At 43.3% G+C, this 22,389-nt stretch overlaps 1 protein-coding gene across 4 annotated transcripts in view; it reads left to right on the top strand.

Annotated features, from left to right (window-relative positions):
* The first annotated feature begins 570 nt into the window (after positions 1-570).
* The window catches only part of ccdc85cb (coiled-coil domain containing 85C, b), a 62,485-nt gene continuing 40,666 nt past the window's right edge, over positions 571-22,389 (top strand). For all 4 annotated transcript variants that reach the window (XM_042503295.2, XM_042503294.2, XM_042503293.2 and 1 more), the window contains exon 1: positions 571-1,825. In XM_042503295.2, coding sequence (XP_042359229.2) covers positions 1,102-1,825 — 724 coding nt within the window. In that variant the 5' untranslated portion in view covers positions 571-1,101. The remainder of the gene's footprint in view (positions 1,826-22,389) is intronic.

The following is a 22,389-nucleotide window of genomic DNA, read 5'->3' as shown; positions in this document are numbered from 1 at the left end:
TTAATCGCTTTTTCGGGAGTTCGGGATTTTTTTATTTTGAAAAGTTATATATATATATATAAAAATTACATCAGTACAAAACGGCTGAAGACAACTTAATTATGCCATCTATCTTTTTTTTATTTGGAAGTAAACACATTTTAAAAAGTAGCTTTTACTGATTAAAGTCAAACAATTAAAGTCTCTGAATATTAAAAAGCTAAACATATACAACAGGAAACTCTTAAATGTGTGTATTTGTTTTTGTAAGAAAACATGTCTTCCTGAGCAGCCGTTGTGAGGGCTCGGTGTTTTTGGGAATAATGTTTTTGTGTTTTGTGGCGTGAGCAGGTCTGCTGCTCCTTTAAGAGGGCTGAGCCTGAGCGCTGCTCACCTACCTGCTGCCCGCTCCTGTCCCACGTCTTGATTGGCCGTCTTGACCGAAATCCTCTTGAATGATTTCAAACCCGAGTGTTTGGACAAGAAGGAGGGGGGTCCTCTGCTAATTCCGAGCAGGCTGAGTGGAGAGGCTTCAATCCTCCGTCCACCGACACACACCGCCTCAGCAAAGAGGCTTACCGAGGAGCGCTGCTGACGGGAAACCGCGTCCAAAGAGAGCACCGCCGGTAAAAAAAGTGGACTGCCGTGTTCACGCGCATTTCACCTTTTTTTGCTCCAGTTTGAGCAAAGATTTAAATTTGCCGTGTTTTGTGTTTACTATCGTTTGCATGGAGCGATGTCCAGCGGAGACGGTGCACACTACGATGGGACGCGGTGTGTCGTGCTGACGGGACCTGATTGAAAATCACCGGTGATCGATTTAAAATCATGCGTTTCCGTTATTGATGGCACGTGAGTACTATCATCGGTCGTTTCCTAAATTCAGGAGGGATTTTCCTTTAAAAGATTAGCGAGGGTATTCGGTTCATGCACGGGTTGCCATAGCATCACATTAATATTTTCTTTTTCATGATCGGCCTGTTGAAGAGGAGCGCATAACGATACTTTGACATTCCGGACAATGTGTTTTAACACGATTCCGCAGCTGAGGCTTGGTTGAATTACTTTTGACAGTTTATTCGAAGCCTCCGTTTTTACGCGAACTGATAATACAACACAGAAATGGCTAAAAATCCGTCCGAGGGACCGAAGGATGACCTGAGCCAGCTGACGGAAGAGGAGATGCTGCGGTGCAGCAAAGAGGAGCTGGTCCGGAGATTACGGAGGGTTGACAGCGAGAAAATGAACTTGATGATCGAGCATGGCAACATGATGAAAGACATCAACCGGCGGCTGCAGGTGCACCTGCACGAGATCCGGAGCCTGAAGGAGATCAACCAGAAGCTGCAGGACGACAACCACGAGCTCCGGGAGCTCTGCTGCTTCCTGGACGACGACCGGCAGAAGGGTAAGAAGCTGTCCCGGGAGTGGCAGCGCTTCGGCCGCTACACCGCCAGCGCCATGTGGAAGGAGGTGGGCACCTACATGATGAAGCTGAAGGAGCTGGAGGCCAACCAGGACACCGTGCTGAGGGAGAACTCTGAGCTGAAGGAGATCATCCTCATGCTGGACGAGGAGAGGAACGGAGCCGGGTCCAGGAGCTCCATAGACAGTCAGTCCAGTTTAACCAACCTGAACGGGGGCACCGGCACGGTCAGGGATGTTGGAGACGGGAGTAGCACGTCCAGCACAGGTAGTGCAGGTAGCCCCGATCACCACAATCACAACCACAACCACATACACAAGCCCGCCTCAGAGAACAGTAAGCTGGGCACCACCATGAGGAGGTCCATGGATGACCTGTCAGCGCCACACCATCACAGGAGCATCCCCAATGGACTCAATGGTGAGTACAAACCGAAACTACACCTGTAGACACACCGGGTATAATCTGAAGGCAGACTTAAAGGGGAACTTAAGTATTTTCTAACGTGGACCCTATTTTCCATGTTTTTGTGACTATGTGACTTATTGGAGCAAGAATTTTAGTCAAGTATTAAGCACAAAACAAGCTGCAGTCTCACCAGTTTGGGCAATCATGCACAGCAGGCCTGATTCCAGACTGCTTTGAATGGAGGGGCAGTAAAAGAGATGTTGGTGGGTAATGTAAGTTATTCTTTAGGTGATTATGCTGAACTGTTATATGTTTTTCCAAAACTTTTTGACAAACAAGCTCAATTTTGTGCCTTTTTATGCACTATGGCAGTGACTCAACTTCTGTCCCCTTATTGGGTGTCAGGTGGCCCCCCAACCATTTTCTTATTCACTACAATGTGATTCACACCGGGAATTGTTTTTGTCCTTTTAGTATACAGACGGTGCCAGCATAACAATCGAGCTTGTTTATCAAAAAATGACCAGTGGAGGATCCCCCACACCTCCCGACTGAGGTCCTAGCTAAGCCAACTAATGTCCTAAAATCCTAGAAATGTTCTTAAGTCAAGGAAACATCCTAAAATTGGAGAAATGTGCTAAATCTTAGAAATGTCAAGATGACGTTGGCATGAGACATTTGCAAGAAGTTGAATTTTGGCTACGTAATAACGCAACATTTATAACCATCCATCCATTTTCATCCGCTTATCCAATGCCCACGTAAAACCGTCAAAATATCAATGTCATCTGTCGTCAGTGCTCCACATCAGTTGATGTTGGCCTTTCACGACATCCTGATATTGAATTTTGGTCACCGAATGTCACAACCCAAATTCAACCGAATATAAATCAATCAAACAGGCTCTATTTCAATAACGCTTTTCATACAACGAAACTGAAACACAAAGTGCTTCATTCAATAAAACCCCTCCTCTTCCTCCCCACATTCACACTGATTAAGTAAAGCACTGAAATAAGAGTACCCGTTAAAACCAGGGACTGAGGAAACACCACAGGCAGGATGAAACCTAGAGACAGAAAGATAGAAATAATTAAAAGAATAAATAACAACAACAATATTAAGAATAATACTGAATAAATAAGTAAATTACTCTAAACTGTAGCTAAGGGGTAAACAAAAGAATAACAGCACAAAGTAGAATAATAAATGAATGTTAAAAATAATAATAATGATATATCATCACAGTAAGTAAAAATAACACAACAGACCATCTAGTAAAACAGACTAAAATGTATAATAAATAGGTGAAGTTCAATTACAAGCCAGACTACAAAGCTAGGTCTTGAGTTTGTTTTTTAAAAAAATCAAACAAATATCGAAGTTGGAGAGACGTTGGGTGCATTGCAGCCTTTTTAGCTGCTGCCAACAGCAGCTGTCTCCTCAGTACTTGACCAGTTTTTAACATTTTTGTCTCCATTTGTCAATTACACAAAAAACATAGGAAATTATTTTGAAAAATACTGTTTTTCTTTATCACAGAAATTTCAGTGTCCAACCAATAAGGCCTAACATAGGTGAAATGGCACTTTTGATTTTATTTTTTATCTTTGTAGCCAAAAGTTACACCTGAGAGAACTAAAGAAACACGAGTTACTGACCTGTTGACGCCTTGTAACTTTATTTTATTATGACTCAGTTTTATTGTGCTTCTGTGTGGTTGAGCTCTCAAAAGACACATCTGTATTCCTCTTCTTCGTCCTCGGGGATAATACAGTCAGGGAGTGTTGCACGTGATTGCACTGACAACATATGCTGATCAAAATTGCTGTGAAGGATTAACATGGGGGGGCGGGTGGGGGTCTTGGCTTAACCTCACTGTAAAGTCTTGATTGGGGTGATTATAACACACACACATATGCACACACAGCATCCTTAAGTGGCCCTTTCAGTCCCACGCTGCCCCGTCATTTGAGTCTGCGCTGATTTAGGTCACTGCACTCGTGGTCCTTAAGGAAGAGGACTTATCTTAATAGCTTTCAAAGGGGGCGGGAGCTCCGGCAAATTGATTTTTTTGGGGTCGTTTGCTGATTATCATTGTTGCCTTTTTGGTTGTGGAAGAGCACTCTTGTCTGCTTAGGGCCCATTTGAAATGCATGGCGTGGGACCAGAAATCAATGTCCCTGTGTTAAGACCTAAATACACGGCTGAAAGCTTCGAGCCGGGATGAAAATGCCCTGATGGAACAGGAGGACACTAAGCCTCGTTTAGCGAGCACATGGGCTGATAACTCGCCATGATCTGTTTGGCAAGGAGAGTAAATTCTGTTTCATGGGAAAGGAAAAAAAAATCTCCCATCCAGTTGAGTCTAAGGATGCACGATATGGATTTTTTTTTCAGCCGATAACTGATAATTACCTGCTTCTCATGGCCAATTATTTAAGATTTCTGTATTTGAAACTTTATAACATGCAGTTTATGCACACCTGAGAGGAAGAAACACTGAGACGTAGTTATTTACAGATGGATGATTTCTATTCTGACCCACTAAATCTAACTGACTATTGTTAAAACAACAAAAACAAAAGGTTAATAATGAGTTTAACAACAGAGTTGAGTGTTTTTGGATGTGACTCAGTTAGTCTGAGACCGTTTACAGGCTTTTATTGAATGTGACTCGCTGCTGCTGCGATAGCTCGTACTAACGCTCCAGAGACGGTCCCTAAACGCTACATCTCACCCGTTTAACAGCAGCAAGAAGTTTGCTGATCTGCTGGGGAGTTTCGAAATGTGAAAGACGTCCACACCGGTGACCATATGTTTGACTCTCTAGTCAGCTTATTGTTCCCTTTTCTTTGTACCATAAAACTTAAGTTGATAGCTCGGGCAATTATTCGCTTAAATCACTTAATTCAACAGGCTTATATTTGGGACAGGTGGCTGTGTCGGACAAGCTTTTATTAACTTTCACACAAAACTTTTGCTCTGCAAAGATGGAAAAACAACCAAATAGTTTATTTGAAGCTCTTTTGTTGCGTCTGTTCTGTTTACTGCGCTGGTGTTACTGTCTTTTTAGGTGCTCATGGTTTCAGTAAAATGAAACGAATGATTGATTTTTGTAGAGAATCTTACCAAGCTAACCATGTGTATTTGCATATCCAAGTTGACAGAAGTTTAAACATGTAAACCTGTATTTAAGTAAGTAAGTAAGTAAATTTTATTTATATAGCACCTTTCATAGATAGAAATCACAAAGTGCTTTACAGTAAAAACACAGTGCTTCACAAACAGAATAGAATATATACACGATCTAAGCAGCTAGAAGAAGAACTTCTATAAAAATTAGCTGCATGGCAAACAGATCAGGCCTCCAAATGAGACAGGCGTTTATTCGTCAAAATGTGTAGCTACAACAGAATAGTAAAAGGCACTGGGCCTCTTATTAGGGCTAGGCTTACATTTGAAGTTTTACAGTATTTATTCGTGGCTCACAGGCCAAATTTAAAGGTGTACTGTTTAAGGGCTGTTGACTTCTGGTCAGCTAGTCAATTGGTTAGCTGATAATCTCTTGTCTGACTAAATTCTCATTGGTCAGATAATCGGTAGTGATACTGAAATAAGGCTGTTTGTCCACCAAAGCGTTCCTGTTCCCACCTGAAAACACCAGCTATTGTTGTCCAGCGCTTGTATTTGTCCTCTGTGACGGCTGGTTTTTTTTTTTTGTATTTGTCCCATACCTTCTGTGCTGTGATTGGATGCCTGGTGTCAGTGACAAGTGCAGTGTTTTGCCCAAAATGTAAAAAAACCCAAACATTTTTAACAGGAAAATAAAACTGACAAATAATCACAGTAGACATTTAACATTAGTAACGTCACATTGTATAAGACACTGTCAAATGAACTACTGTAGTCACCAGTATGTCAGATTTTTCTCATGAGTTCTCGTTAGTGGTGAGATGGACTCGTGCATGCCGCTCAGGTGGAAAAGCTTCACAGTATCGCTTTATTTTCAAATATTACATTTGAGATTGCACGTATTTTTCAGTCGAGGCATTCCACCTGTCTGAACACTGAGTTTATTTGCTGTGGTTAAAGTGTTAATGTCCGGCCCTTTGACAGGAAACAAAGCGCTTTTATGGACAAACAATGCTATCAGGTAGAGCACACTCAGTGCACTGTGGTCATTTATCTAATCCAGAGATAACGTGGATTTTTTGCCTCCACTGAGCAATTAATAGGTTTACGAGTAATTAAAATTTCACTCAACCAAGATCTTCTCGTTTGATTACAGCTCTAGTACCGACATCACTGTATCGGCATGTGGAGACGCTGTCCTTATATCAGTCAGTGACAGAGATCTGGCTTTGTGTTATCGGGCTTCGTTTTCATTATCGGAGTAATACACTATAATATAGATTTTCCATCACTGGCCGATATTTTTTCAGCCTGATTTATATCAGCAGCAGGCATTAATATCAAAGCAAGCAGCTTCACACAGGTCGCATCGTTGTCCGTCGGACACTCCCGGACATTGTGGACTGTGAAAACCCTGAAGGTAACAAATCCAAAAGGATGCTAACAAGCATGAGTGAGATCCGAGGGAGCCCTTTAATCCGGAAACACTCGCCAACACATGCATTTTTTGGGCGATGTTTGGCTGCCGTTACGTAACATCATCATTGTGTCTGCAGCGGCCCAGCACCTCGCTGTAAGCCACTGTTTCGCCTGATGTGTGTGACATTGTGTGCCCCTGAGGCTCTGTGTGCTCATCACTGACAATAATGCACACACTCACACACTCACTCACACACACACACACACACACAGTGACACGCCAGCATGGGAAAGACCTGCTTCACGTTGGAGAAGGTTTATGATGTCACTGGTAATGAGATCGATGCTATCTTGTCCTAAACAAGGCTGAACGTCGTAGATCTTTCTGGCTTTTAATTGCGGAAAAAAACAGAGCTGTTGACATTGCCTGAGATGTCAATCAATAAAAACAACAAAGCAATACTACATTGATCCTAATCTGCTGTTACATAACTTATACTGTACCCACAAGTGTCTTTTCTAAATGAATAATCCGCATAGTAAATAGAGATTGAATTGCTCGCAGGTTGAGTCTGGTAAGAAAATTCTTCACCAGCACAGATTTTACTCGATTGGCTGCCTGAAATCCGAGCGCAGTGACCATGTTGTGAGGTCAGATGTGGCCGCGGTGTGAGGTCTGCAGAGTGGCTTTATTAGTGCTGTCCAAATGCCAGTGGCTCCCCCTGGGCATTTAGGAGACAAGCTCGAGGATTGCTGCTCAAGTGCTAAATGAACAGCATCTGTCCGGTTGCCAGACACACACAGACGGGAGGAAGAAGAAGAGGAGGAGGAGGAGGAGGAGGATGAATGTGTTTGGCGTCCCGGGAGTGAAACTGACCAGTTGGTCGAGCTAGAGGCTTCTGTTTCATACATTTTCAGTCAATTTTTATTCATTTGGCAAATGTAAAATCTCAAAGTCTGTCTCTTTTGAGGCACTGGCAGAGGAGTGCATGAAAGGGGGCCCAGGAGAGGGCCCTCAATGGGTCTCGGTGGTGTTGGGGGAGTGGCTGAATGGCGGTAAAGGGTTGGCTGGGAAGCTCAGGGGGGTGGAGTGGTGGAGGACTGTTGGGGGGCATATTGAGCTCAAAGGAGGTTGGGTTTCGGAGACATCCTGCTGTCTGCTTAATTGAATTCCTTGTGCGTTGACACGGCTGAACCCCCCCCCACACTCCTCCTCCTCTGGGGGTGCAGGCAGTGTGTGTGTGTGCATGTTTACTTGGACTGGGTGTGTGTTGTAATGTGTGCAGAAGGAATAAAAAAAAGAAAGAACAGCAGGGGACCCGTTGAGCACTGCTGTGTTTCATAACCTTTAATAGTGACTTCTATTTCCAGACTTCTTCACTTTTGGTGGTCTGGAGCCCCGTTCTTAAAGAGCGGCTGAAATATGACGCTGTCACGGAGAGCTTGCATTAGGCTCCCTGCAGTGGCAAACACACTGAGTTTAGCCGTGTGAGATTAAGACAGAGCGGCAAAGCGAGACGTTAAAGTGCTGCTTTGACATTGTCCAGATGAACTGATGAAGATCTTCTCTGCAATAATGCTTGTTGACCTTTAACAGACGCTCACACACTCTCCTGGCCTTTTCGCTGCTAAACGGCTTCAAGACAGGGACAGTGTCTCCAAATCTGCAGATGAAGCGACTGTAAACAAAAAAGAGTGAGAGAAATGATCAGACTCAGGCTCAACATATTTTGCTAGTTTTACAACAGTTTCAAGGGACAGTGTTGCAGCTAGTGTTGTTTTATTTAAAGGGGAACTCTTTTTTAACCCATTGCAAACAGGCTGCAGTGTAGCCATTCAGGGCAGGTGCGCCCCGTCATGTTACATAAATTAAAAGTGCTTATTTTTGCCACTGACAAGCTTAAAGTGTTATTATAATAGTCTGACAAAATTATGAAAAGGACACCCACAGAGAAATAAAGTTTTCCAGTCTCGTGAGCGGTGACTTGGTGCAGGAGAAAAAAGGTGGAAAGGGGAGTCAAAGTTGGAAAGAAGACTCCAGGTTATAGTTTGTTGTGTTGGAGTACTGAAAGTGTGTTTTACTCAAACACCCTTTGTCCATCAAAATTAGCACATGTACGCAGTATTGCATATATTTAGGCAATAGACTCCTTTTTGTTCTTTCTCGTGTGTCATGTTCGCTGTCTTGGATGGACCAAAAAAACAGCGAGCAGCACGAAGGCCAGTGAAAATGTTGCAGAGGTTTCCTCTTTTTTGTATCTCTTAGCTATTCAGTTCCCCCTTCAAATCAGTGCAGACTAATTTCGAACGACGTTTGAGCGCTGCCTGTACGGATATGGATGGTATTTTGTGGTGGCCCATCATTCGATACTAGAAGACGTTGTTGAAAATGGGTTGAAAATGACCTACATTCCCTTAAGTGTTGTAGAAAATTGTCTAAGCCCATGCAAACTGACTCATTTGAGCCAGAGGTATAATAAACTGATGCCATGTGGCTTCAGTCACTCAGTGAAAGTTATGTGAGTGAGGTCATTGCATGAACACGAACTGGCACATACAGGCTAATGCAAGGAAATAAAACACTGATTTAGTAAATGGGTTTTGTTACGGCTGTGCAGGGACAACTGGGGCACATTTCTGCAGCCACAGTGACTTTATCCCGGTGTGTGTTTGTTTTTCCACGTGTGTGCCAGATGATCATTCAGCCTCGACTTCTGTTGACTGTTGGAGTCGGACCTTCCTCGTATTTCCCTCTCTTCTTCCATGCCGTCACACTTTAAACCAGGGACATTCAACTTGCTGTGCTTGGGGGGCAGCAGCCTCATTCGTGTTTTTAGGACTTTAGGATGTTTCTAGGTTTTAAGAATGTTTCTATGACTTTTAATTCCCCACGACCTTTCTCAGATTTTAGAACATTTTTAGGATTTTAGGACATTTCTTGGATTTTATGACTTTTCTCAGTTTATAGGACGTTCCTAGGGTTTTTGGACAGTAGGGGCTTAGCTAGGACCTGTATCGGTGGGTGCGGGGATCCTCCACTGGCCCATTTTTTGATAAACAAGCTCTACTTTGATTCTGTTTGATGCACTCTGACATCTTATGTACATACTAAACAAAAACAATCCCCAGTTTGAATCACTTGATTTTAATAGCGAATTACAAAATGGGTGGGGGGCCAGATTTGGCCCGCGAGCCGTTAGTTGAATATCGCAGCATTAAGCCGCCTTGACAGCGCTATCGAATCCAAAATAGATGAACGTATTGCTTTATTAGCTGTGTTGCACCATCCACTTTTAATTAGCTGTTAAGGTATAAATTATTGAACATAATGGTGCACACAACCCTGAGAACAAAACGCCAAGGGGCGAGGAAACGGCACGGTATAGAGGAAAACAGAAAAAAGCACCAGCAGCTTTGGTTATTGGCTGGTGCTGGTTCGTCTCGGCTGGCTGGCGTGATAGTGGTTAGCTCCCCAGCGTCAGTAAATCTGCAGCTAGCCCTGTGAGTTGTCTCTGAGTCTGTCACTCCATTCAGCTGCGTGGGCTCTCAGAAACCAGTCGGGTCGGTTAGTGATTCACTGTGGATTAAGTCTCATTAGAGCTTCAGGACAATGCATTGATTTAAATTCGATTTATTTGTTGTTTCGCAGGAGGCTGCGTGCACCGGCCTGCTGCATTTGTAGTCGTGCCTCTCTGTGTTGAGTCACTCTGAGTCACCCTGTAAACCAAATTAGGTTTAAATCAGCCCTAATTTTACTGACTGAGAAGTTATAAAATTGTGTTTTAAACTGAGGTCTTTAGCACCCGGCCCCTCTTTGTGTGTGTGTGTGTGTGTGTGTGTGTGTGTGTGTGTGTGTGTGAATATATGAGGTGCCACAGTGAGTGTGACCTCGTACCCTCTCTGATTTAGAGGCTTTTTTCTCTGTCTCGCTCTCTTTTCAGTTTCCTTTTCTTTTACCCTTGGGGAGTGACGTGACCTAAAAGCTCACAATGGGACTGTAGAACCAGCCCTCCCAGTTAGCCACCAGTGCGTGCGTGTGTGTGTGTGTGTGTGTGTGTTTCGTTATGATCTCCACACTTGTGTGACTGAGGCATTTGGTCGTTTTCCCTGAGGTAAATCATCAATGAGCTTTTATAGTCCGATCAGTGGCTTTCTTCAGAGTACACGGTCACTTTTTATGAGAAAAAAAAGTCTTATTGAATCAAAGTTTATTTTGCTTAAATCATTGCAAACTCTGATTCCTTCAGAGAATCAGTCAGGCTGTGTGTTTTTTTTAAATAAACATCAATCAGTCAACAGTGAGTCGAAGTGAGCCTTGGTGTGTGAGCTCCTTTTTATTTCAAATGAAACCGGAGGATCAACAACACAATGGTGTTTTCCTCTCTGCGGTGGTTTCAAGTCATTGTGTGGCGTGTCTGCGCCGCGCTAAAAAAAGTCAGCGTCTGAGTAGGAATAGGATGTTTCTGTCGCTGATATCCTGTTTGTCCGGAGTCACATTCATGTTTTTCTGCTCCAAGAAACTGACTTGTTTTTGCTGCCTCACCCAACTGTGCTTTTCTCCGAAAGGGCAACAAGTTGCATGATGGTGATTATTATAATTAAGAAAATGAATGTGATTGCAGTGGGTCAGGTTAAAACATGCAGTAGAGATTGTTGATACTCTTCCAAAAGGAAATGCTGACATATGATGTTCTGATGATGCAATACTTCTCCTGCAAAATGACCATTTGTATAACAATTAATCCACGGTGAACGAAGAATCCAAAAAAAGGCAAAATTCTTCTTGAATTGAAGTAAAAGGCATTTAACCGTGGCAAAACTTTATCAACAAACTCTCACACAACTCATGCAGTAAAATGAGAGCGTCATTTATTCAGTCATATGCTCAGTGCCTCCCAAACACATGCATTTTCTCTAAAGTATAACAATGTAAAACACTTCAGTACAAACAGTCTTGTGCACAAACGAGTATTGTGCATGGTCCTGTGTTTGAAGTCTGTTCAAGGCAGACCCCCTGGAAGTGCACTGGGCTTTATTTTCACTTTTTGGGGCCAAACAGTGGGCCCAAAAAGACTTTTCCCATGGACCTGCATTAGGAAAGAGGCATCAGTAAATCAGAGAATTACATATTTTTGAGCGTCACACCAAGAAATTGATCCATTTGGTCCAAAAACATTTTAAAAAGTTTAGAAAGACCTGCAGGACTGATTCATTTCAAAGTCTCCAGCACGCCGACTCTTTGGCTCCAATAATGCTAAAGCAACACCAACCATCCAGGTAATTTTATAGCAGCAGCTGAACATTTTTGGCAACTTTTAATAGAAATGAAGGGGTTCCTGCCTCCAATACTGTATCCAGGTCTCTCTTGTATTGTTTTAGTGAAAATGCATGTGTTTGGGATAAATGAGAGAAATGAGATTTGGATTATACTGCACGAGTTGTGGGAGAGTTTGTATAAGTTCTGCTGTTGTTAAACACAGAAACTTAACTTGAATATGTGAAGAATGTTTTGCCTTTTTTGGATTCTTTGTTCACCGTGCAAGAAAGTTTTCTTCATGAATTCAAGGTAACACACGACAAGTAACTGATATAAAAATGGTCATTTTTTAGGTGAAGTATTCTTTAAGATTTGTAGTGTGTAAATTACAGCCAGAAAACTGGATACTTTAAATGTTCTATTGTAAACTGCATCAGGTTTTGTTGATATTTCAGTTATGTCAAGCATTTTGTTTGAGTTTCAGTGGAGCCCAGCGAGGGCTCTTCTTGCACTCTCTGGCTTACGTTTCCCAGCACCCTGTCTGCCTGTGGGAGGCCTGGCTGGCTGATAACACAGATAACGGAGTAGAAACACACACACACATACGCACACACACATAGGCACAGGCGAGGTTGAGAGAAAGAGCCACAGGGGGAACTCTCAGCTGTGTACTGTCAATGAAAAGCCAGCCTGTCAGGACGTCCCACATTCCTGGATAAACAAAAGAGGAAGTGGGTCTCTCTCTGCTCTGTGACACAGCAGGAGCGAGCCCGCGTGGAAACAGGAAGATGGGAAACGGAAGAAAGCACGAGTCTCTAAGACGCGTTTTGAACTTTGTCCAACCTTTACTTCTCCAGCCTTTCCCTCCATCTGCATCCATTTCTCTCTCAGTTCCCGTGAACCTGCTGTCTGATCCGCTGTCCGTTCACTCCCGTCAGCGCAGCACTCAGCCGACAGAATGAGGTTATAGAGTCAGCGTGAGCCTGGCTGCACACACAGACACGGACTCTCGTTACAAAATGATGCTTTGTTATGTTTGTGTGGTCGTCTTTTTGTGACATTAATGTGGTGTCATACCGTCGAAGCCAATTTCAGCCACTTATCTCAGCCTCTGCGAGCCTCTCTCCTCACAGATCTAAATGATGTATGTCCTTCTTTTCTGATCGCTGGGCAGTGGGGCTGCTGGAGGGGCTGGGCTGCTCGGTCGCCAAGGCAACAGCAATGATCAGTGGGGCGAGTGGACGGCGCCCACGCCTCGCCTCAGAGTCACTGAAGCGGAGGGAAGTAAAGGGGGTAGGGGGATGGGGATAGATTTGGGCATGGTCGGCCTCCATGCTGGTTGACCCGTGCAGAATGATGCCAGCCACAGCTAGGTCAGCTCTGTGTGTGTGTGTGTGTGTGTGTGTGTGTGTGTGTGTGTGTGTGTGTGTGTGTGTGTGTGTGTGTGTGTGTGTGTGTGTGTGTGTGTGTCCAAGTAACTTACTCATAAGAGACAAACAGGGTGTGGTGTGAGTGACATTTTCATTAATAAGCTGTTAGTAAACCGGCTTTACTATCAGATATGGAAACCTCGCTTGAAGCAGACAATTGTATCTCTTTGTTTAAAACACATTTTCTCTCTCCACGTGTTTATCCAATCACTGCATATACATTCTTATTATCTTGCATTAAGTTTTGAAACCTTCATCAAACCGACATCAGTTTTCTTGTACTGAGCTCAGACACATTTCACAATAATTTCAACCTTTAATAACCTGAAGAAATTGGTATGATTTCTTTAGAAAGTGCCAAAAAAAAAGCAATGAGCAACTTGGAGAAGGTGAAAGGTGACAAGAAATGACTTGAAACTCTTCCTAGTTGGGCATTTGCATACAGACCTACAGTGTTATTAAAATAATGAGTTTAGTGGTTTGAGGAGTTTGAGTTGCGGCGTGGATAATTGATCTTTAGATCCAGTCAGAGCTGATCAGATCAGATCAGTGGATAAGAGGAGCAGCTGCTGCAGAGGCGAGTGAAAGCAAACATTTAGACCCAGTGGACGGTTAAGTTTCACTATTACTGCGCCTTGTGTTCTGCTGCTCCGTCTGTGCCCAGAGTAGCTTTACGGTCCGAGAGTGTGGTGCAATGAATGACCAAACAGTATATATAATCCAAGAGCGCTCCACAAATATATGATCAATTCATTTATTTGTGAAGGGCCACCACAAATAAATCAATGTTTGGAAAACCCTGAATGAACTACTAGAATGAACAACTAAACAGTGTTTTCGCCTCACAGCACGTAGGAGTTACTCGTGTACCGCTGCCCCATTTGTTTAGCTAGTTTGTCTTGTTGTGGGACTTTCGGAAACTTGGCATCCACAGCAGTCCAGAAACCTACGTCAGGTCACGTGGGAAAAAGGGGCTTAGGAAAATAACATTTTGACGCTATGACATAAATACTTAGATACATAATTTAGATATATAAAGAGCACTGGTGTAATGGGACAGTATGATATAAAAACCTCAAAAAAAGTTGCCGCCTTTTCGTTGATTTGCAGAAGTCCTTGTTTCACACTGTGGACAGTTTTACCCTCCCTCGCTTGTCCTCCTTCCCAATGTCAGCCTGTTCTTAACTGGCTAAAGTTAATTTTAATGAGCGCTGCTGCACCCCTGGCGTCTCTCATTGATCTGTGTTACATGTCAGATCTAAACACCTGATTAAGATGCAAACGAGACACACAGGACAGTTGGAAGAGTTGCTCTGCTCAGGTGGCACAGTGACAAAAACCCACCATAAACTCACCATCAGCAGTTCGATTCTGTCTTTGCAACGCGCCCGGTGACCTTCGACAGAGGAGCAGTCCCAGGTTGCCGAAAGTCAGCAACTCCGAAACAGAACACCTCTTCATCAGCTCCTTTTCGAGGCCTGGGAGGAGCGAGGCGTTCGTCTGTATTTTCTGCCTGTCAGCTCTTTGCTTTTGGTTGCTGTGACATTGGAGAGTGGAGTCAGCAGATGTCTTCACCTTGCTTGCATTTCAATAGCGCTGTCTCCTCACCCCAATATGTAGTCTAACAGTTATAGATTGTTTTCGGTGGTGCTTGAAACGTGGGCGCGGGGCCACGCGTGATGCGTCCCACATGGAACGGTTTGTTTGTTTTCCAGTCGAGAGACATAACTCCTCATTCAGAATTTGCGCAAATGTTTGAGCTGATGAAATACTGAAGCACTTGATCGGTTGTTTAGACGATAACAGCTTCATAGTTGGGACACAACTGGAGCGCCTGCAAGGAAATGTGAAACTTGCGGCGAGCGCTGCAGATGGGCGAGATAATGAGGAGTTTGAAGCATCTGGAATGAATTGTACAGTCTCAACATTGTTGCTCCATCCTCAGGAAGTTTTCTGGTTTCAGGTAACCTCGCTCTGCTATTCTGGAGGGTAATTTCCTCTTGCAGGCCAGTTTTAAGCACCAGGACTGGACTGTGTTACTTGAGAAAACATAGATCTGGTTTGCGATGGGAGATTTCTCTCGACCTGTTCTTGTTTCTTAGAGCCTGGAGAGAAGCAGCACTGAAACGCCGACATGACAAGTGATCAATCAAAGCGGATTATGTGTGTTTTTGTGTGTGATGAATGCTAAATCTGTGGAGAATGAACTGATTTTGGAACATATGAGAGGTATTTTGAAGTCTTGTGTTATAGTGGAGGGGGTTAGGGAGTGTAACCGCCCACCTCCTCTTTCCAATAATGCCCCACATTAAGGCCGCTGTGGCCATCTGTCAGTCGAGCCTGTTGTTATCCACTTAATGCTACAAAGACAGTGGAAGGAGCAGTTTCCTGTCTGTCTCCCTGGACTTTTAGCGGACATGTTGGGGGGCTCACTTTACATTGAAGTATCTCTTCATACAGCAAAATTAGAAAGCAGATAGACAGATAATGAAAGAAAATGCGATTTCATATTTGTCTGTACACTTTTCTCAAAAATGAGATAATATTCTGCCTTTAACTTCTAGTCTTGTCCTTTGCTAGCAGCCACACTAGAAGTATTGTATATTTATGGATTGATACAGTCACTATGCGGGTTTCCATTAAGCCTCAAATTGAAACTACAAATATAAAATGCGCCTATTGAAAACACGTTAATTTAGGAAAAAAACCTCCCATTTATTGCAAAGACGGCAGTGGAAATACTTTTCTCATGAGCCTCACCTGTATTTTTTGGTTAGTGCCAAAAACTAGCAAATGTGAGCATGCAGACACTCTAAAACACTGTAAACTCAGATGAAGATGATTAACACGATACCTGCTGAATACTGCTTTGCCACTGTGAGCATGTTGGCGTGCTTACCGAGGTTCGCTCGCCACAGAGCTGCTGACCTGACTGCACAGTCTTGTTTACCTTTACTCCAATCTGTCCCGCTATCTTGACAGGAAAGGCGCTAAACAGAGTCAGACAGAACTGAGTGACCTCAAACAAGATATCGCCTAAATGCTTTTAGTACCAAATGAAAAACTGGAAAAATGTGAACTGATAATGCTTTTGTTGAAGCTGCAGAAATGATCTGAATCAAGAGGGACAATGAAGCAAACACTGGAGCGGCCACATAAATAATTCTGCATGTATTTCACAAACGATGTAACGCTCTGAAATTTGACAGATGAAAAGTGAGTGAGTCACATAGGGAAGGTCAGAGGCCAGAATTGATATCTCACATCACCCTCCACTCATTAAATATTTATCCAGAAGTGATTCATCTGTTTTGCCTGCGTCCCAGCTCCGGACAAACACTCAGCGGCAATCTGATGGCGCTTCAAAGTCCATCAGAAACGTATTAAGACCACCCCCACTTAACCGCGCTGGGCCGCAGATTATAAAAGCTGATTGAAGTCATTATTTATTTGAACTCGGCCAAATGTTCGATTCCAACATCAGGATCGTAAAGCGCTTAGGTGAAAGCTGATAATCATTTCAAAATGTTGGCTCATAGAAAGTCTGACTGCTGGCAGCCTTGACGGATGAGAGGGAGAGTACAAATGCATTTTATCCTTTTATCTTTGTGCATGTATGTGTTGAAAGTATTAATGTTTGTGGAGAAACCATCAGGGAAGTCCACAGAGGAGATGTTCCCGGGTCTCCCTCTGATCCTCTTGAAGTCCATCGGCTGCTCGTGTTTTGATGGAGTGAAGAGATGTTGTACTTCTGTTGTTTCTGTTGTTGTCTGGATGCCTTCACAAAGAGTCGGACATTGTCAGATGAAGCAAATGGAGCCGCTGATTCGTCTTCAGAGGGGCATCACGCAGCATATTTCAAACTCTTCTCACTCACACGCTGAAAGGAGGCGACACTTGTGACGGTCTATTATCGTCGTCCCGTTTCTCTCCTCTCCAGCACTGTGGCCTCTCTCGCTCTGATGTCACATTGTTTCCCTCCTCTGCTGCTGTTTTCAGGAGAGTTCAGCATCAGCACATTTTGGATCAGGACGCAAAGCAACAAAGGTTGTTTGGCACTTGGAGTGTTCCTCTGTAAGGCACAATAGTCACATCATATAGGGAGTATGATTTATATGATATACTATCATATAAAACTTAGATTTTACCAGAAGTTTTGTAGCTCATTTCCACATTTCTGATCATTTGTTGTGTACATAGTTTGTAAAAGCACCAATAGTCAATCAGTATTAATCAGCCAATCAATAATGTCTCATGGTTGATACTGAGGTATTTGGTAAAAAAATATTGGATCGTATCGAAAATATTGGAATATCTTGTCTAACATTAAACCCAGTCGCCAGAAAAAAATATTGTCATTGTACGTTTCTGCAAATCCCGAATATGTTACATTTTTACCTTTTTATTTAGCGTTTTACTAAAGCTTGACATTTCAATAACGCTGTGGTCAACATGTTGTTAGGTTAAGGCTAAAAAACACCGGGTGATGGTTAGGAAAAGATCATGCAGAAATGTCTATGTAAAGATCAACCCCTTTTTATATCACTATCCCAGCAGGGAACGCAGCAATGTCTCGGTCAAAAAAAAAAAAAGAACACCCATGTTTTTGGCTAAATAGCTGCCGGAAACAGCAATGACTCGCTAAAAATCAACCAGTTTTGTTGCAGCGTTGGGCTTGAACAATGGCTGCAGCTTGGCGGGTGTCTCGCCAAGGTGACACGCCGTCCACCATCTCCTCCACCCCGCGATTACAAAGTCAGCTCATATACATTTAATCAAAAATACATCACTTTAGAAATGTGGATGTGGTTTGTAATGTAATTGTTGTTTGCAGAAACGTTCAATGCCAACATTTTCTTTTGGCGACGGGGCCGGAAACATTATGTAATATACCTCTGATATTTTCAATGGATGGAAATGCGGCTGCAGCTGTGACATTTCCAAACGGTGTCTGGCTGAGGTTAGACTGATGAGTGAACTCAACGAACCCACCCACGCGTCGCCTCACACACTCTCACACACACACACACAGAAAAATCCTTTTCTCACCCATTTCTTTGATGATTCCACTCTGACCTGTGGCTGTCTCCGGAGCGACCCACCACTATTTTTGATCTCAATCTGCGAGATATTAATTGAGTAACAAGGCCAGCCAGGAGGGATTTCAGCAGATTTTTTTGCAGCGTGTTATCTCCCATATATCCTCTCTGTCTTGCTCGCTCTCCTCTCAGTCAACAAAAGATGTAAGGCGATTAAACCATTGATGTTGTAGCGCTGCCGAGGCCCTCGGAAACGCGGCAGAGGGTTTGGAGGGGAGGGCTTCTCTGCGTTAAAAGGATTTGAAGAGCGCGATCCAGCGCTGTATCTCTGCCCACCACTCTTTTAAATACATGGCACGTAGCCCTGCGTATGATATGCACCGTATGAACCGAGGCACTCTCTTAAACCCTTTAGAAGACATAACGGTGTTAAACGCCGTGCACACTTAATGAAAGTGCCCTTATTAGGGTGCAACAGGGCGTCCGAACAGGAAGTGGAAGGTTGAAGGATGGGAGGGGCCGAGAGCGTCTCCTCGAGGGCTGTTCAGGAGAACCTCTAAAAGAAAGATGCAAGGTTGAAGATCCAGGAGCAACAGAGGACACTGCAGAGCTTCTCCTTGTGCTTGTTGCTAGGATACTATGCCCTTTTATTCAGTATTATGGGCTGTGCTTTGCCACTCTTTCTCTACACGCTTCCTTTAGCTCTGCTCCTTTCCTCCTGTACATCGCTCACCCTGCTTTTGATACATTTCCTCTTTTTGTTTGAGAAACTTGGAAACAAGTCGAGTCCCGTCACAGAGGAATGCTTCTAACTCCAGGAATTTCCTCGGTGGCTTTAAATCTTTGCTCCCTCGGGCAGAAATGTGGACTGTGTACCTGCAGGGCCTTCTTGTACTCAGCACGTGTACTTCAAACAAAAGCAGTTGGCATTAAAGGGACAGTTCAACCCTAGTCATTTTTTTCCTCTTACCTGTGGTGCTATTTATCAGTTTAGATTGTATTGTCGTGCTGCAGGTATCTCGTGATCTCGTAAAATCGTGATCCAGTTACTCAAGATAATCATCAGACCTTTCTGTGAGCAGTTTCATGTAAGAACTACTTTCTTTCTACCAATCTGCACCCGCCCACCGTATCACTGCCGTATCACAGATGGAAGCGTGCATCTACTCATGGATAAGAGGCTCACGATCACGACAGCGAGAGATGTAAATAACATTAACGGCATCCTCCTCGGCTGAGCTGTAACATTAGCTAGCTCAGTAGTGCTTGCTGATGAGTTTTTCGAATTTCAGTTTTTTGTTTTTGGCGCTTTGAGCTCCACAAGCTGAGTGCCATCTAGTTCTCTTATATTGGACAGAATGCAAACACCTTTTCAGCCGATATCTCCAACAGTCGGCAACTCACACCACAACAGTTTAAACTGATAAATATCTCTGCTGGTAAGAAGAAATATGTTTATTTTTGATTTGTGGGTGAACTGTCCTTTTTAATGTGAAAGGACGAAGAGGGAGTCTGTTGCCCTTTGTGCTTAGTAATATGTGTGGTGCAGTATTTATACATGGCACAAGATGAAAGGTGCAGTGTGAGCAGTTTCCATGCAGAAGTTAATAATTGACCGCTGGATGAGAGAATCGCTTCATAAAAAGCCGCCAAACAGAGTGAAAGCAGAGGCTTGGAATCGATTTCCATTGTGTCGATGTTGTATTCACCACAGTCATGGCAGCGCGGTTCACCGGGCGGGTGGAAAGGCTGACGGAGGAGGTTTTGGAGGAGCCCACATCAGTGGCCGTCAGCAGCCGAGGGCTGCGGAGAAGGGGAATCTGAGAAGTGAGGAGAGCTAAGAAAAATGTGCAAGAAAGAGAAGTGGGATTAGGAGAGACGGATGACGGTCGGAGGGTGAGGAGGTGAGATGAGGGAGAAACTAGAGAACATGAAAGAGGGAACAAAGGTGAAAAAGCAGAGAAGGAGCAAGTAAGAGGGGGGTGGAAAAGTGTTTAAAAGAAGAGACGAAAAGGAAGATGTCACTCAGATGAGCCACAGCTGGAAGTCGGCCATCCCTGAAACCTCAGCTGCTGCCGTCGAGCGGTTAGGCTGGGAAAACAGAGGAAGACTGAAAGGCCCGAAATATCACTGCACCTGCAGAGCGCTGAAAAATGCACACCGCTGAGCGCTGACTGAAGACTCGCCGCCGACTTTTCATACTTTTTATTTTCAGAGAAGTAAATATTTCAATAGAGAAATCCTTTTTATCTCCACTCACAGCGCTGCGAGTGCCGTGCTTTACATTTTGACTTTTTTTTTTTTTTTTTTACTCCCGGTACATTTTTTCTTACAAGCCTTTTGGCTACACGAATAATTTATGGAAGAATTTATGAATAGTTTTTTACTCGATTCCTAATACTTTGATCTATCAAATACTGAAAACTAGAGAATTACAAGTTTCCAACGAATTAATGTTGTCAGCACAGATAATTTGGGTTTCCTAGGGCTTGCTTTTTCCTGGCTTAAATGAGGCGTAGGTGCTTCCATCCTCATCATGCATGTTCACCAAACCTTCAACTAACTCAAGCAATCACGTTCTAATCATTAAATGATTTTTAAAAATGGCACTTATTGATATACTGTGGGCAAACTGTTACACAGATAGTCACTTAAGTCAGTAATATTTGTTAGTGTGCTGAGGATGCAGATCACACGACCTCGCTCAGTTATGTTTGAGACTGAGAATGACCAAAAATATTAAAAATCTTCTAAAACAATTTTACTCTGCTGGCAAAATACTATTTACACAAATGTAAATGTAGACCTGTTTTTGAAGAATAAAAAATAGGCTGGCTCACGTTTTGCTGCAGTCCAAAACAGTTGGCCTTTTTTTTTCCCTTTTTGGCAGTTTTGGCAGCACCTTTCCTCTGTGCTGGTTACAATATCATCACAACTTCAACATAATGCCACAGTTACAAGTGATAGAAATCCACTAAGTGAAATGCTTGTTAGGAAAAAGTGTCTCCATTGTGACAGCCAGCAAAGATTTGATGAGAGCTGGAGGTGAGATAAAGTTTGATGGATGCAGGCACTTTTAAATTATCTAAGTTTGTTCATGATTGGATCATAAAAACCCTTTCCCACTGGACAAAAAACCCCACAAACACCTGCTTACATTGTGCTGATGGAAAACAGATACGCGGGTGGACAAGCTAACTTTCGCCCCAGGTTTGAGAGAGAATGAACAAGTAATAGATATTAAAAAACAATTAACAACCAAAACATTTTAAATCTTTAACGTGGCACTAGAAAAAAAGAAAGACATACTTGTCTTCAGAGACGTGTACACAGCTCTGGTCTACTGGCAATGGGAAGGGAGCCTTCAGGTTTTCCTGCGTTTAAAAATGCTTGCATATAGTCATTAATTCTGATTGAAAAGGGGTGTAATAGTACAAGTACACATTCATAGGCTGTACGTTCCCAATGCAACACGATGCATATCTCTAATGTGCTTTTATAGCGGTTCTTATCACTGTCATTGTGTTTCACAATGATCCACCTGGAGTGTTTCCAGCTGCTTAATGCGTTACTATCATCAGATGTCTCAGTGGTGGTCCAAAGTTGACTTATTGACAGTTTTGCCATGACTAATGGTTTGCAGTTTGAGATACTGGGTGTAAAATGGTGATTATCGCAGTGCGTCTGAGGTTAATAGCTGCTGGGTGGGACTTTCTGAGGAATGTCAATAAAAAGTGTGCGTTGACAGGAATTTGGACGAAAGGTAAAGCAAATGTGTGTCGTCATTATGTTGTAATAAAAAGTTACGCAAGTCAGGCGTCGGTGTCTGCGAGTGGCCTCATGGGAGTCCACATATGGAGAGACGAATGTGAGAAAAAGGTCAGATTCGAGGAGAGAGAAGTGGGACATCTTTTGGTTATTTACACATTCCAGAGCTACGTAGCGGTATTGGAAAAGTACAGTTTATGTTAAACTTAAATGTAAAGCTAAATATTAATCCAGTGAAGCAGATAACTATCAGCCTGCAGCATTTTTTGTCTCACTAAGCCGCTGTTGTGTAATTAAAAGCCTGGCTTGCATCTTTCTTTCTTGCTGGCTGTGCTGACACCACACAGATGCAACAAAATCAATAATCCATCCATCGCTTTCCGCACCGGCTTTCATCCTGCACACGGTGGCAGGAAGCTGGAATTTTTCCCAGCGAGCTGTGGGTGAAAGGCGGTCGAACATGGACAGGTCGCTGACACACAGACCGACAAACACTTTAACACCTGCGGCAGTTTACAGCCACCGGCG

Source organism: Plectropomus leopardus, chromosome 16 (genome assembly GCF_026936395.1).
Source record: "Plectropomus leopardus strain MGB_pleo_1.0 chromosome 16, ASM2693639v1, whole genome shotgun sequence".
NCBI lineage: Eukaryota > Metazoa > Chordata > Actinopteri > Perciformes > Serranidae > Plectropomus > Plectropomus leopardus.
The sequence above is the reverse complement of the archived record's forward strand: the minus strand, read 5'-3'. Positions and strand labels throughout refer to the sequence as shown.